Raw genomic sequence first — 12921 nt, 5'->3', positions numbered from 1 at the left:
TCGTAGGGATGAACTGCGACAGCTGATCCGTGAGATGACCACCGCTAAACAAGCTCAAATGAAATACATCCACGAATGAATGGTTTCTGTTACCACCACTGTGCTGTATAAGAGAATACAGATAAAGGGTTGACCCAAACAACACAGGCGGAAACACGATCAGATACCAATATTCCTACATTTATTCTGATGACTCATCTGCGGCTGGTAGCTTATGGACGTTCAGCTGTATTTCATTGATAGGCTATTATTAGATAGCCAATTCAGCTATTTCGCTGAGGTAGTTATGCTCAAACGAAACCCTGAAGTACATAAAGTGATCCAAAATGTAACCGTACTGAAAGTCAGCAGTGCTGCTATCAGAGTAACTTATGCTAGTTCACCCAACATGAAAGCCAAACATAGAGTAACCGAATTTCCGTGCCCGCTTAACGGAAACTAACAACGAAATCGATCGTGTGAGTTAAATTCCAATAATTGAACAGCAGGATCTTTTATTCAACAACAGTGCATTCTGAGAGATTGGGGGTGACACGGAGTGGTGCATGATGGAGCCTCCATAGCTGTGCAGTCTCCATCGGCTTTTGTGTTCGTCGATATCCACAGCTACTGATTTTTGGGATTACCTCCAAAAACTCAGCTAGTAATGATATCATACAAACAGATGGCTGCCATGGTGTTGAAAAGGGACACTGAAGACACAAAAAAAATAAGGAATGCAATGAGTATGCAGCAGTCATGGAGATATAAGACGAAGTTCTCTGCTCAAAGCTGGCAACCATCTTTTCTCAGTTCCACAATAGGATAGCTCCGTATTTACTCAGACTTGGCAGGGCTGTCACTTTGAGAACAACTGAGCTTGCACATACCAAACACGCAACATTAAACACTAAGTATTAGACCGGGTTGTAAGATTATTGAGCTTAATTACCTTAATTTCCAGACCAGTAGAAATACTAGTAGACGCTCAAGCCATTTTAGTAGATCAAGCAGTCGCCTCTGGCCCTAAATTTCAGTTGACGCTTGTAATAACAGAACGCGTATGAGATTACTAGCTTATCAGTAAGAAGTTTCGTGGATTAAAATAGGTCAATATATGAACACTTCAGAGGTGCTAATTTAAATCCAAGAGAGTCAGATTCAGTGCATGCAGGCTTCGTTGAACTTTTCACAACAGGAACTGACTGAACTTGACTGTGTCCTGGTACTGAGTCTTTGCGGTGAACTTAGCCAATGGGGCTGACTCCGACGTTGTTCATTGTGTCTATTTAAAGATTCGTGTAAGAAGACCTTTACATATTTCAGAACACAGAGCTATTATAATTTCAAGACAAGAATAGTAAACAAAACTTTTACAAATCTATCAATGAAATCATTTGATTTAACTGTGGACTAAATATTTTTGAAAAGACATTAATAGTAGATTCTATTTTTTCTAGGACCTTAATTAATTAAAATATGTTTCTAGTAAAAGTACACGTTTCTAGACACAGAAAAACTCGGGCGACGAGACAGTGACACTGCCTTTTCTTAAGGTTTGCGTCGTAAAATTTGTATCATCATGTAACAATATTTTTCAATACTAATACACTGAAGAGCCAAAAAACTGGTACACCTGCCTAATATCGTGTAGGGTCCGCGCGAGCACACAGAAGTGCCGCAACACGACGTGACGTGGAATCGACTAATGTCTGAAGTAGTGCTGGACGGAATTGACTGCAGGGCTGTCCATGAATCCGTAAGTAATGTTAATGTATTGGAAGACTGGTTGGCAGCGGAAGTGATTAAACTCAGAAGCGTGTTCCTGGAGCCACTCTGCAGCAATTCTGGACGTATGGGATGTCGCATTGTCCTGCTGGAATTGTCAAAGTCCGTCGGAATGAATGCAGGTCATCAGACATCACTCCAATTACACACGCCCCACACCATCACAGAGCCTCCATCAGCTTTAATATTCCCTGTTGGCATGCAGGGTCCATGTATTTATGAGTTTGTCTTCATACCCGTACCCGTCCATCCACCTGATAAATCTGAAACGAGATTCGTCCGACCAGACAACATGTTTCCAGTTACTGGCTGTTCAAAGCCGGTGTTGACGGGCCCAGAAGAGGCGTAAAGCTTTCTTTCGTGCAGCCATCAATGGTACAAGAGTGGGCCTTCGGCTCCGAAAGCCCATATCGATGATGTATCGATGAATGGTTCGCACGCTGACACTTGTTGATGGCCCAGCATTGAAATCAGCACCAATTTGTGGAAGAGTTGCATTCCTGTAACGTTGAACGATTCTCTTCAGTCGTCGTTGGTCCCGTTCTTGCTGGATCTTTTTCCGGCCGAGCGATGTAGGAGATTTGATTTTTTACCACATTCCTGATATTCACGGTACACTCGCGAAATGGTCGAATAGGAAAATCTTATGATGAACTGGTGCCGAGGCGGAATGCTGTAAGACGAGCAGGGATAGTTCGAGGTCGTTGGCCTTCTGACAGATGCTTACATTTGCGTCTGATCGCCTCAGTACATTGGTAGAAAAACACGCACTGGCTGCAAGTGTCAGGTACACACAGCGTATTACCCGGTTTGGTGCTGAATGTGAGTGCTCTACGTGGAAACCTCAGCATAACTCGTGTACGGAATGTATAATCTCATAACCTTAGCAATTTAATACAGTATTACTACGTATCAAATGTTACACGGTGATTATAAAGTAATAAATGTGCGCAGCAGAGCATCGGGCATTTAGTGAGACAAGTTAAAGCATGTGTTATAATTCTCAATTACTTGTCCAAAGAAACTGATATAGGTATGCGTATTCAGATAGAGAGATATCTAAAGAGGCAGAATATTGCCCTGTTGTCGGCAAAACCTATATCAGGCAAGAAGTGTTGAGCGCAGTTGGTAGATCGGTTACTTCCGCTGCAATGGCAGGTTATCAAGATTTAAGTGAGTTTGAACGTGTTGTTATAGTCGGCGCACGAGCGAAGGGACACAGCATCTCCTAGGTGGCGATGAAGTGGGAATTTTCCCGTACGACCTTTTTACGAATGTATCGTGAATATCGGGAATCCGATAAAACATCAAGTCTCCAACATCTCTGCCGCCTGAAAAGATCCTGCAAGAACGAGATCAGCGACGACTGAAGAGACTCGTTCAGACAGATAGAAGTGCAGCCCTTCCTCAAATTGCTGCAGATTTCAATGCTGGGCATCAACAAGTGTCACCGTGCAACCCATTCAACGAAACATCATCGATTTGGGCTTTCGGAGCCAAAGGCCCACTTGTGTGCCCTTGATGTGTGCACGACACAAAGCGTTAAGCCTCGCCTGGGCCCGTCAACACCGGCTGTCAAAAACTGGAAACTTGTATCTGGTCGGGCGGGTCGCTCTACAAATTGTATCGACCAGATAGACGTGTGCAGGTATGGAGACAACCTCATGAACCCATTGACCTTGCATGTCAGCATGGGACTGTCCAAGCTGGTGGAGGTTCTGTATTGGCAGACACGTGACACGTACGTAAGCGTCCTGTCTAATCACCTCCATCCATTCATGTCCATTGTGCATTCCGACAGACTTCGGCAATTCCAGCAGGACGGTGCGACACTCCAAACCTCCAGAGTTTCTACATAGTGGCTCCAGCAACACTCCTCTGAGTTTAAACACTTCCACTGGCCAACAGACTCCCCAGACATGAACATTATTGAGCATATCTGTGGTGCCTTGCAACATGTTGTTCAGAAGAGATCTCCACCGCGTCGTACACTTACGGATTTATTGATAGTCCTGCAGGATTCATGGTGTTAGTTCCCTCCAGCACTTTTCCAGACGTTAGTCGAGTCTTTGCACTTCTGCGTGCTCGCGGGGGCCCTCCACGATATTAGGCAGATGTTCCAGTTTCTTCGGCTTTTCAGTGTAGTATGCACGGTCTTGTCATTTGAATGTGACCGCCGCCTGTTTTCGCCGTCAACGTGCTATAACTGGGGGCCGATCCGTACAATAACCCTGGGTTCAATGTGGGGCGGCGGTGGGGTGGGTGGACTGCTGTGGTCGGTTGTAGGTTTGTGAACCACTGAGGGCTACGGCGATATGAAGATTCTCCGTCGTTTCCAGGTACCAGGTTCAATACACAACTCTTTAACATAACATAGCTGAGTAGTACAAATGGCTCTAAGCACTATGGGACTTCTTAAAATCTGAGGTCATTAGTCCCCTAGATTTAGAACGACGTAAACTTAGCTAACCTAAGGACATGACACACATCCATGCCCGAGGCAGGATTCGAACCTGCGACCGTAGCAGCCGAGTGGATCCGGGCTGAAGCGCCTAGAACCGGTTGGCCACACGGCCGGCCTGGGTAGTACCCTCACGTTATTGCACATGGAATATGTATACAATGCAATTAAAAATTGTGATTATAAATGTAACGTGACCTGCTATAGGTTTAAGGCAATAACGGAAAACAAACGTTGCTTCTGTCGTTTCCATACTAAAGGGATTGGAGGATGGAGGGGTGACTAAAATCAAGCGTCACCCTGTGGAGTACACCTGAGCAGGTGAAACACGCTTTCTCGTGCTAGAAGGTGCTACTGTCCCACGTGGTGGGAGCAGTACTGTGCATGAATACAACGCCTTGAGTCACGGAAGTTTTGAATTTCTTACGTTGTGAGGAATCGCCTCCCTACGAATGACGTAGTTCCCTATCACTAAGCATATCTTGTATGTCTAACGCCCGCTGGTGTTTTTGTGCAGAAGCTGGAGGGCGAGACGGTGGACCCGCTGTCGGCGCTGCAGCACTCGGTGGGCAACGTGATGAACGCGCTCGTGTTCGGCCGCACCTACGCGGAGGACGACCCGGTGTGGCGCTGGCTGCAGCACCTGCAGGAGGAGGGCACCAGGCTCATCGGCGTCGCCGGGCCGCTCAACTTCCTGCCCTTCCTCAGGTAGCCTGCCGACGGGAGCTCTACGTCCGAGCTACCGAGCCACTCCAAATTTACACCGTTCGCTGTGAACGGATGTGGAATAGTCATAAGGTTTTAATTGTAATCACGAGAAAGTCGAGTTGTGATTACAAAACTGGGTGATGGACCTCTTATACTTGTTCACTTTCAATGGCGATGAATGACTTGTCGGAGAGCTTGGTTGGCTATTCAAGAAATGTCCTATTTTGAAACCAAACAGTCGTCGTTGTGTAAATGCCTCTTGATGAATTGGTTTTCCATCCGAGGAAAGAGGAAGAAGAAGCTGTTTGCCTCATTGGGATAACACGTATGGTGAGACAGAATCGTACATCCCAAAAACGAAGCAGGAGGTTTGCCTGTGCCCTCTGTAGAACGACCTGGAGAGTTCTTCTGCAGCCGGCCGCTGTAGCCGAGTGATTATAGGCGCTTCAGTCCGGAACCGCGGTGCTGCTACTGTCGGAGGTTCGAATCCTGCCTCAGGCATAGATGTGCGTAATGCCCTTAGGTTAGTTAGGCTTAAGTAGTTCTAAGTCTACGAGACTGATGATCTCAGATGTTAAGTCCCATAGTGCTTAGAGCCATTTGAACCAAGTTCTTCTCGATCAAAAACACTGTTTTGGAAAAGTACACTCCTTGGGAGGTTTTGACAGTATTTCCTTGCCACGAATTGTCCCATACGAACTTAATCCGTTAGCATACGGTTTTATAGAGCGGGCTTCTACAAAAACATAAAATTTGTATAAGGAGCGAATCAAACCAAAAATGTGTGGTACCTAAATCAGAAAAAAGGGTGTGACATACATAACTACTATAACGTTAGACCACTGAAACAGCACAGTCCGCCAACGTTCGAATGGCACTTCTCTTCGGCATTGCCAGTTAAAATGGATGTTGATCAATCCAGAAAATGGAAAACAAGAATGAATGACTTTTAGGCAGTATGATGAAACACTGGAAGTCGTGTTTATAGACTAAAGAAGGTTAATAACGTAAGAAACCTGAAAAACAACAAGTAAATTAACTTAAGCTACAGTAAAGGAACGATGTCTCACCATATAATGAAGGTTGTTTACACGGGTTTTACAGCACTGGTATATATATTGTGTGTGTTTTTCCTATTTTACTTATGCTCTTTTTCTTCTATGTAGACATTTCTATTCATGAAACGGCTCCAAACTCTGGCTTTAAAAAAGTACCGATGCTTTTTCCTCGCCACTTCCGCGATCTCTATCACATACTCTGCTACTTCTCACTTGCTCTCTAACGGCGCGTTACCCAACGTTAGTTTTCCCCAACACTTGGTCGTCTCTGCACCTCTATGCGGTGGTACGACCTTCCTGCTGCAAACACAGCCACAGTCACTACATGTGGCTTTTCCTGCTTACATAGGTTTTGCAGCACTGGTGAGCCATCATTCCTTTGTTTAGCTAAAGTTAATTTCACTATTGTTTTTGAAGTTACTTATGCTATGACCCCTTTTTAGGTCTATAAGTGAGAGTGGCAGTGTTCCGTTATACGACATACAACCACTAATTCTTGGTTTTCGTGGATTACTCAACATTCATTTTAACTGGCAATACTGAACACAAGTGCCACACGAATGTTGTGAGACCGTGCTATTTCAATGGCATGATGTTAAATTAGCTATGCTGGTATTTCACTGCCTTTTTTCTGATTCAAAAATGGTTCAAATGGCCATGAGCACTATGGGACTTATCAGCTGAGGTCATCAGTCCCCTAGAACTTAGAACTACTTAAACCTAACTAACCTAAGGACATCACACACATCCACGCCCGAGGCAGGATTCGAACCTGCGACCGTAGCGGTCGCGCGGTTCCAGACTGAAGCGCCTAGAAACGCTCGGCCACACCGGCCGGCCTATCTGATTCAAGTAGGCCTTCTCCACATTCTTACTATTATTGATTTGCTGCGAATCCTTATCGCACATTTTTACGGATTTAAGGTAACTATGTGGGTATTTCAGTGCCTCTTTTTCTGATTCGAGGAGGCCTTCTCCATATTCTTGCTTTTACTGATTTGCTACGAATCCTTATGGTACATTTAAAGATTTTTTTTCATGTGAAGGCGTGATTAGAATATCTCGACACCGGTTGTGTAAATCCTTGCAATAAAGGATTTTCAACAGCTAATGCAGTTTCCGGAAACTTTTCAGAAGATTTTAAGTAAAAGAATTAAAATAATGCGTAGCACCATACCATAGCAGTCCCAAAAAGACTGTCAGCATCCAATGACAGCTGAGTCTTCGCTTTTCTCTTTGGTGGCGAATCAACATTTCAAATGCTTACTTTGTTACTATGCTTTGGGGTTGTGGTGATACACTCAGCTCTGATCCACTATACCAAGGAGGCTAAGGCAGTCACATGAATTGACCTGACACAGCTGCAACGTGTCTGCTTTCACCCTGGTTTTTTTCACTGATTGTGGGCAGTCCCCGAACCCTGGCAGCGGCGGCCTTTTTCACTTTCAAAATATCGTGCAAGATGCTGAAAAAGATCCATGACTGATTTTCACTTTTTCCGCTTGTAAGGTGGCAGATTAAAATGAAGGTCAGTTTCGCACCTTACATGAGAGTTTTATGCATCATAAGGGGAAGCTGAATATGACACCTCATTTACTTCGGCGAAAAAGAGCAGATTTGTCTAGAAGTATGAAAAGCAATGAGATAACACTCAATCGACAGTATTAGCACACCAATCCTATATACTCCAAGTTAATGAGCAAAAGGAGAACAAGCAGCTGTAAGAAACAAGAGGAAACGTTTTGTTTGGAAGCAGGCGCGTGCAGGCGCAAAGGATGCACCACGGGCAGTAAAAACGGAAAGTTCTTAGGGACGTCCAGCATTGGGCGTCAACAAACGTGAAACCGGGTGACTCATACAGGAGAGCGAGTAATGGGCCACCAGAGTAGGACGGAAAGAAGCTTTAGAAAACTGCGTTTCGGAATTTCCAAATGGATACGAACAAATCGGTGATGCAGTTTATCACGTGTGCAGCGCATGGTACGATCAGGATGTACGCATGTAACTTTTAGGCTTACGGAGTGGACACAAAATGTCCCATTAGTGGATACGAACTAGAAAGAAGTAATATGCCGAGATTTAGACGCAGTTTAATGGTAGAACTCTTGCGAATGGCAGTGAGAGTTTCCGCAAAATAAGAGGAACACTCCTCTTGGTCGGAAAAAGCTGTGACATGGAGCACGGAACAACCCTGGGGGGGAGACAGTTTTGCTACGAGAAGGACAAGACCAAAAATTTTGGAGACTCTCCACTGAACTGACATCAAGTGTAGAACGGGGCGCATCACACACACTCTGTATGACGCAGAGGAGAATTTTGTGTGAACACTTTGTTCACTGCAGCTGACATTCAGCTAGATATTAGCTGTAGCATCGTTCAGCTCCAACTGCGGAGAAACTAACCCGCCACTTAGTTAATTGTTCTTGTAAGAAATGAGCGGGAATTGTAATATGCACGCTGCTCCAGCCATGTGCGTGCCGAGTAAGTAATGGGCCACCAGAGCAGGGCGGAAAGAAGCTTTAGAAAACTGCGTTTCGGAATTTCTAAATGGATACAAACAAATCGGTGATGCAGTTTATCACGTGTACAGCGCTCCAGCCATGTGCGTGCATATCACCATATTCCAAGACTAGGGATGAGTACATGTTTTCTCGCCAAACGAGAAGCATAGGAGAGCTTCTGCTGAAAAAAATCAGCAAAGGTTTTCATTAGCTTTTATAGGGATTTCGGAGGACGAAAGTATAGACATGCAGACGTCAGCTTATCGCAACTAAGGTAAATACCGCGAGCAGATGCGTAACTTGTTGGTTCAACAGCTTGTGACCACTGTAAACTCGAGCGATCTAGGGTAATCTTTTGCTCAACTTGTCACAAAACTAACCAACCTCTGTAGACTTGATTGTTAGAACCAGAATTGAATGATTTATCGTAGTACTGGCCAACATCCAGACATAGCCATAAGAACAAATTTGTAAAGATATTTCTTGTTAAAATTAAAAATTGTCGTGTTTAGGATTGTTTCACTTTCTGAGGACGAGATTCGTTATCTTGAGAACTGTCTTAATATTGTTACATTGTAAACTGTGTAAATACGTGTATTTCTGTGATAAAATTGCAGCATTAAAACCAATATCTTTACAGCTTACACAGTTTTGCTCTTTCATAGAATAAGGAACCACCCCTATACCGTAGTGTTAGACGCTATCGCCTTTATTATGACACAATGATCGTGGGGCACCAGGGCCTCCGCTCCCATTTCCTCACAGAGAGATATTTTCCATTTCGTTCGTCTTGCAGACATTTTTTATCACTGCTCTGTCGAACCACTGTGTCATACAGAGATGAATGCTTCCTGTACACTTCTACCAATTTAGCAGGGATTTTTCCACTGTTGTCCTCCATCAATAGCAGTAGACGAATTACTGCACAACGTTCCACTCCACTCCACTTCATGAGGGGGCCAGGGCATTTTGTTCCTGTCTCCTCCAGAGGCGTGCTACTCGTACTATACTGTGGCGCGGGGATTTAACATGCATCGCGACTGCCAACATCGATCCACGAACAAACAAAAAATCAATTACGTAACTCGACTTTTTATGAGGTTACAGTCGTATTTTTATCACTAGCTTCCATATCTGCGAGTAACTCCTTCAGTTACAAAATAACTTTATTTAATTCGTGCAGTCTGCCACGCCGGATCCTCTGGATCCATCTTCAGGTGCATTTCTTATAGAGTGTTCATGTACCTGTTTATAGGTATTGTTCAATCTGGATTTATCAAAATCGATACACGTCTTCGAAATGGAATCTCACTCACTGGAATAGAACTGTCTACAGTGAAGAATCTGTCTTCGAATGGAGTCCTGGTGACCAGTGAAGACGTGTCTGGAGAGACCCCAGGCAACGGTGGGACACCAACCTGACTGCCGCCCGTCATACGGCCCGACAACCAGGGATGATGGTTTAGGGTGCCATTTCATCATATCAGGACCACTTTTATTGTCATTCGCGACACCCTTATAGCACAGCGCTAAACGAATTACCGCGATATTCTACATCCGGTTTTGTTCCCCTTCATGGCAGGGCATCCTTGGCCTACATTCTAGCATGATAACGCCCGTCTGCAAACGGCCAGAGTTTCTACTGCCTATTTTCGTGGTTACGAAACCAGCCATTGCCCAGCAAGATCGCCAGACCTTTCCCCGACTGACAATGTTTGGAGCATTATCGGCAGGACCCTTCAACCAGCTCGCGATGTATACCACCTAACGTGCCCTTTGGACAGAATATGCCACGAAATCTCTCAGGAGGACATCCAACAACTCTGTCAATCAATACCGAATAACTGCTTGCATAAGGGCAGAGGTAGACAAACGTGTCATTGACGTGCTCCATTTGTGAACCTCTTTCTCTTGAATAAATCATCCAATTTTTCTGAAATTAATCATTTGTTTGTCTCTTCATGTACGTCACATCTACCTAACTCAGTTCCATTCGAATAATTCATTCGCTGTGAGTCATTCTTTTATCTTAGAAAATTATGATAAAAACGTTGTTGTATTGGTAGAAGCATTAGCAGCAGTGTAGTAGTTGAAACGCATGCACAGACGACATAACAGTAAAATCAACATACTTAAATCCATTACTCAATATAAACATTAGATTTCAACAAACCAAGGATAACGGTTTTTCACAGACGCGTTGCGACAAAACAGCTCGATATATTTAACTGTGTAAACTTACAGGTGATAGTAGACTTTTATGAATTAGTGTACACACATATCTATTAGTTTCAGAGCTTCTCTTTATCAAAACCGTTAACTATTTAGCAGAAGTACTTCCGAAAAGCTGCTTAAAATTGTGCATGTATAAAGCAGTCTTCTCATTCAGCAAATTTGTTGTTTGTTTAAATTTACGTAACTGCTATGTAAATTTATACGTTAAAATGTAGTGCGTAGTTTATCATACCATCTCTGTAAACGAACTGACGTGTAAGTGTCATATCTTCTCCATGTGTACTACATAAAACTTTGGTTTTATTTACAAGATTCCAGAAACGATAGCAAACACACATGTAGACACTGAAAGAAAGCAACTGATGATGATCCACAGGATCCGTAATGGCATACTGCATACTTTGAATTAAGCTGTTATGTGACAAAGGTAGAATATACACTCCAGTTTGCGTTACTATAGTCACGGTCATTTGCATTATAATGGATAAGATCAGTATGTTTCATTACGTAACGCTACCTGCTAAATTTATGCAGTCTGCATTACACAATCAATAAACTAACGAATAAACATTCCGCTTCGAGAAATTTACGCGACACATAAGCCGATGATCCACACTGTTCTCAGGAACGTAGCCAGACCGTGCAGTGCAATGATTAACAGTGCGCCGTTCACACTGAGTAAATAATCTGCGCAAAGTACGGCAAATTAAACGTCGGACTTCTATTGATTTTTTCCAACTTCCTTCTGTGGAGTGAAAATATAGTTTGAGGGATAAAAGTTAGCAGGAAAACCATAGTGTGTTGAATCAAACTGTTAGGAGCGAACTGTTAATGGCAGGCGATGAAATAAACGGTTATATTCAGCATAACAGGGATTTTATCACCGATACTTGCTTTCAAATCACGTAACATACAGCGTATGAACCTCGATATATTAACCTGCTGTGTTTTAGCGGAACCGTTCGTCGTCTTTAATGCACTCAGAAACATTCACAAAGAACGTAAAAACTACATGAAAATATGTACTGCAAGTTCACTCTCGAAAGAAATTTGATTTCAGAATAAGTAAGTAATCATGTTGATGATGCCAACAGAGTGAAATTAATTTTAGGAGCTTGAAATTAAAATAATGGAAGATGTATGTAATAAGAAGTTGCGAAATGAATTTATTGCATGGTTACGTTCAAATGGTTCAAATGGCTATGAACACTGTGGGACTTAACTTCTAAGGTCATCAGTCCCCTAGAACTTAGAACTACTTAAACCTAGCTAACCTAAGGACATCACACCACACATCCATGCCCGAGCCAGGATTCGAACCTGCGTCCATAGCGGTCGCGAGGTTCCAGACTGTAGCGCCTAGAACCGCTCGGCCACCCCGGCCGGCCATGGTTACGTAATACGAAGAAAACAAAAATGTAACAAAAGCTGTAAAAGCTATCTGTATACATTATAAATAGAAACCAGCTGCTTTGATACGGACTTGGAAAAGAGCATACGATCTTTCGATAACAGCATACTAAGATGAATAGAAAAATAAACAACAAAATGGGAACAGGCTGTAGTAGAAGCGTAGATACTTACTAGGATCTATGTGATATTAGCCTTCATGAAATCTGCTAAAATTGTTTAGATAAGGAAGAGATTAGAGTTAGCCGAATGATTTAAATTGTGAAAATATGAAAACAGAACTCCTTAGCAACATCAACTCTTTCCAGGCTTAAAATCTCTTCATCATACGCAAGAATTCGGCGTGAGTACTTTCAGAAACCCGTGTTTGTCATTAGCTCCAAACAGTAGATAACTTACTGAGTTAACTGCAGTATTGAGCGAATGACAAACAATAGTTGCTGAAAGATCTCGTACTGAGTACGGGTTTGATGTTTGCTCACTAGTTCCACTCTACTCTGTTCTCTCATTATGTGCTCTTCAGGCATTTCAAATCGATGTTGAATTTATAGTTGAGTTACATACGGGGTGTTTAAAAAGTCTCTACGCAGTGCCGTATGATAGCCGCGCGTGCCGTATGGTTGTTCGCCTGCCTGGCTTACTTCCCTTCAAGTGGACTCTCCCAAAAGTCCACTGTTTCGTTTATCTCAGCCAGCGTCAGTAGTATCATTGGTGTGTGTCGTTACGTGTTGACGTGAACGTTTAAGTTTAGACCCTTTTTTCGTTTGTTTCGTTTTTGTCA

At 43.3% G+C, this 12921-nt stretch overlaps 1 protein-coding gene across 1 annotated transcript in view; it reads left to right on the top strand.

The window, feature by feature from the left end:
• LOC126305900 (cytochrome P450 306a1) overlaps nt 1-12921 on the top strand; it is a 352029-nt gene that overhangs the window by 299252 nt on the left and 39856 nt on the right. Inside the window, exon 4 of the mRNA XM_049992044.1 lies at nt 4746-4936. Coding sequence (XP_049848001.1) covers nt 4746-4936 — 191 coding nt within the window. The remainder of the gene's footprint in view (nt 1-4745; nt 4937-12921) is intronic.

This window comes from Schistocerca gregaria, chromosome 1 (assembly GCF_023897955.1).
Source record: "Schistocerca gregaria isolate iqSchGreg1 chromosome 1, iqSchGreg1.2, whole genome shotgun sequence".
NCBI classification, from domain to species: domain Eukaryota; kingdom Metazoa; phylum Arthropoda; class Insecta; order Orthoptera; family Acrididae; genus Schistocerca; species Schistocerca gregaria.
This window is presented reverse-complemented; position numbering and strand designations above follow the sequence as displayed.